Source organism: Echinococcus granulosus (assembly GCF_000524195.1).
Source record: "Echinococcus granulosus chromosome Unknown EG_S00388, whole genome shotgun sequence".
In the NCBI taxonomy this organism is placed as follows: domain Eukaryota; kingdom Metazoa; phylum Platyhelminthes; class Cestoda; order Cyclophyllidea; family Taeniidae; genus Echinococcus; species Echinococcus granulosus.
This window is the reverse complement of record NW_020170767.1, coordinates 1,120-5,185: the sequence shown is the minus strand read 5'-3', so window position 1 is coordinate 5,185 and position 4,066 is coordinate 1,120. Positions and strand designations below refer to the sequence as shown.

The 4,066-nt window shown below is 42.4% G+C and overlaps 1 protein-coding gene across 1 annotated transcript in view; it reads left to right on the top strand. All coding sequences in view use genetic code 11, as the record gives it.

The window, feature by feature from the left end:
- Window positions 1–218: 218 nt before the first annotated feature.
- EGR_11111 (hypothetical protein) overlaps window positions 219–4,066 on the top strand; it is a gene marked incomplete at both ends in the record, with an annotated part of 4,355 nt that continues 507 nt past the window's right edge. The window contains 2 exons of the mRNA XM_024500358.1: window positions 219–254; window positions 1,813–1,933. Of these exons, the coding sequence (XP_024345228.1) occupies window positions 219–254; window positions 1,813–1,933 (157 nt within the window). The remainder of the gene's footprint in view (window positions 255–1,812; window positions 1,934–4,066) is intronic.

The window sequence follows — 4,066 nt, the reverse complement described above, 5'->3', positions numbered from 1 at the left end:
TAAGTATTTTAAATAAGTACTCTAAATTTCAGCTGTCCCAGTCTTATTAAGAGAACGTGTATTTTGTTTATATTTTGAGGGGCTAGGAGGAACAAACGAGGGTTTAAATCCCTAACCAGTGTTCGATATCGGGACTCTTGGAGGCAAGAATGAATGGATATGTGGAAAAAGACCCAGCTGAATTGTGAAATCAATCATACTTTCATGTTGAATGTTAGATGTTACTAATAAGACATTCAAAGCACACAAATGGGGTAAAGCACTGGCGTGCTATAAATTCTCCACTTGTAAAAGAAAATCCTTCATCTTCATTCCTTTAAGCATCACTACAAAGGCCTTATGCATAATTATTTAGGAATAAAATAAATGTGTCCTTTTGCAGTGAGGATATATGGTTAAAGGCTTGGTACTTATGGGCTTGATTGCCCTCCAAATCGGCATGTCATTCACTCCCTATTTACTTTATATTAGGTGAAAAGTTGGGATAAGACATGATGTGATTTATTTTTAGCTCCAGTCTGCATTTTCTACTTTTGGTGCTACAGTGGGATAGAAGTAGGCGAGAGGACTTATTAAAGTGACTCCCTTCACATCCTCTGTGCAAAAATTAACCAAGAAATTGCATGGAATGATTTCCATTAAGGGTTAAAGGCATTTGCAAAAGGTTTGCCAGATAGAGAATAGTTGGCTGTGTTATGTGAGAGACATCTGAGCTTCTGCACAGTAAGTCACAGTGACAGTCACCAAAGAGAAAAGAATGTTTAAAAGGGATTCCCTATTCGATGCCTTGTTCACATCTCAGGTGGCTGCTCAAGTGACTTCAAATGGGCGAAGTTTAGAAGGCACAGACTCTTCACCCTGCCACTGAGAAGGCCTATCATGAAGCTTTCATATCGGTGCATCGGGGTCTCTCGAGGAAGCTCTTTGCAAAGTCCACCTAATCGGTGCTTCTAAAAGTAGTGGTATATCAAGAAATCGAGGTGCTTGGCTCTCTCCCTCACCACTGGCGGGCCTAATACATGCAGCAGATGGATCTGTAATGCTCGGGTGTCATGTAGCTCAGAGTCATCAAGAAGTATTGGGTAGTTGAAGATATCGTCTCTGAATTTTAGGCGCTGATCTGCTAACGACATGGCAAATATAATGGTAATCGAACAGGAGAAGCTGCTGTGTTACATGGAGGTAGCCGTTTCATTCACTGATGTCGATGAGGTTGTCAAAGCGAAGGCGCGTCTATGTAAATCGCGTCGATGGTATCACACGCTGGTAAGATCCAGTGTCGAATTGATGGATCTTCTTGAACTGGTGATGGACAAGAAGCATTAATCGTGCGTCACAGTGATGATCCACCCTTCATATAGATTCATTTCTTGGTTTTCATCCTTGGAGATTAAAACCTCCTTCCTTCCTTACATCATTGAGGTGAATTAATCCTATGTGAAGGAAATGAAGTGCCTAGTACACCGTATGTGTAAAGTCAATCGGGCTGGTGCCTAGAAATTTGGCACACTTGTCAAGGACAAACTTCACTCCATGTCTGGAGTGCCAAGTCCATTGGAAGAAGTAGAATATTGTAATCTCTCCTGTGATCAGATCCCGTTTTCCCTTAAGGCACTGGTGGGTCAGTGCACAGCACTCACATTGAACTAATGGCTATTCGTGAAGGCATATACAGAGATGCAAAAGTCAGCCTCACAAATTCATGCGTAAATAATTGGCTGTACCTGTGCCAGTAAAAGTAAAACACAGTTCTTGATTAAGAGCACTAAAATGAGGAGGAAAGTAGAATTTTTCCTAAACGTATTGACATAGAGTAAATGTGTACGCAAGGCACAAAATTTGAAAATTGGTAACGAAATTAAAGAGAATCGCCAAGAAGTATTTGAAAGTGAATATTACATGGCAGAAAAGAGGCAAAAAGAGGGCAGAGGAGGTAAGTGAAATGGAGTGAATGTATGGGTATGGGGTGGTGTAAAAGTGGGCCAGCAACCCCGAGCGTTCCGCATCCGTCACCAATACCTGTACTAACCCGGCCCGACGTAGCACAACCTGGACGGCGTGACGGACACCATAGGCCTCTACGTGGTGTAGTTGCTGGCGTTATCTCGCCCTCCACGTTTCCAATTTTATCTCGAACTCTATCAAACCAACAGGGCATTGCATGACTTCCCTCGTTCCCTTAACTCGCCATGGTTGTCGCTACTAAATTCCAAGCACATCTGCATTGCATAACTCATTTGTTTGTTCATATATTCATTCAAAACCTTCTTATTTTGTGCAGAAATAGGAAATGCTTCTTTCCATTGTTTACAGGGTTAGCACAAATACAGTGATTATTTATCATCGCGCATTCGAGATGAGAATTGCGCAAGTTCGGGACAAATATTTTGGCATATGCTTTCACTCCCAGAACCTTGGAAACTTTGGGAGAATGCTAACTTAAGCCACAATCCTGATGCATAATGCGGTGCCTTCAGTAAGCCGTGAACAACATCTTAACTATGCAACCTCATGACAGTGTGATTTTGCTCATCTTCCACTTTGGCCTGGATGATCGCTGAGGTTCTTCTTTGCCAATCACGCATCAGTCCTCATTGTTTTCCTATGCTTTCTTTTTCGGAACGGACGAGCACTAGGAGCACCCGGTGAGTGGATTTCCATTTCCATGGTCATAACATTTTGCTTTTGCTAGTTATTTATTATGATGTGCAAATGTAGGTTTAGCCGCCACTCTTGTTAATGCACCGCATAATGACCACGAAAGCTGGAAGCTACTAATGACATTTCTTCTCATTTCTTAGTCTTCGTTTATTTGTAGCGATGCATGAACTAGGGTCAATTCATTTGCTTCACGACTCCATCCAATCGTGGCTGCGCTTTCCTTTATCTATCACGTCACAGATGTTTCTTCACGCTAGCACTCATCTTCTCACAGCCCTGCATTACTTGAACTGCGATTAGACATGCGTGCGAAGGCGATAATGACGAACATTGGAGACTGTCGCTATTTAAAGGCTTCACATGATGACTAATCTTCAGCAATTGCTGAGGGATATGCTCTTCCTCAACGCCATCTCATATTAAGCAGAGCTGTGGTACAAGTGCGCTGATAACCGCTGCAGGGTTGAAGTCACTCAGGCACTCTAGGTATCCGTGACTGTAAACGTAGAAGTGTGATTGGACTCATGCACTGACAGTCTTCTCACTAAAGCTTGTTAGGCAAGCATGTGGGGACTTTAGGATTTCGACAATGCGTGCACATAAAAAATTGACAAAACGCAGGCCTTCCCTAATGCCCATTCACAGCATTCGGTCTCGTTTCCAAAGATCTCTTGTTTGAATTCATTAACTGCAGGATAAATTGGCAGTTCACATCTTGTGCAGGTATGGCATTTCGGCTACTTGGTGAATGAAGATGAGAGTGGATATGTTGTTGCCTCACAATTCTCGCAATTCGTGGGCAATTAAGGCTTGCTGAGGGGATTTTGAATTGTCTTTTTATGTGGTGTAATGTGGGGGAAGTGAGTGACAGGGAGAAGCGTATGAAGAATGGAATTTCTCTTCAAGAATGCCCGCAATATTTCTGGCGCCGTATGTCCTAGCTCCGCTAGGGTTGTTAGCCAGCTGTTGCGGTCATGTTGAATTAGTTATAGCACTTCATCTATTTTGAAGTATATACTTACGATTTGCCAAGGCATGAGCAAAGAACAGATATTTGCAGTGATGGGCATGCATGGCGGTCAGGTGAAAACCGAAATAAAGCCCTGTGTAAGGTGAAGGAGACGTTGTTGAGGTGAAACTAAGGCCCGCATTAGAGAGCTTTCTGCCCCCTGGATATCAAGTTTTCTTAAATAAAGATGAAAAAAATAAAAAAACACGCCATTTAATTAAAGTGGGGTGGAGAACTTGAATGAAGAATAGCAATTTAAACGGTGTTTGACAGCCAAAACACGAACTTTAAAGAGACATGTGACCTGCGATAACGATTGCCATGAAGGATTTATGCCTATTGGTGGTGTAGTAGTAATATAGTTCCAGTAGCAATGGCTAAGGGAAGGTGGGAAGT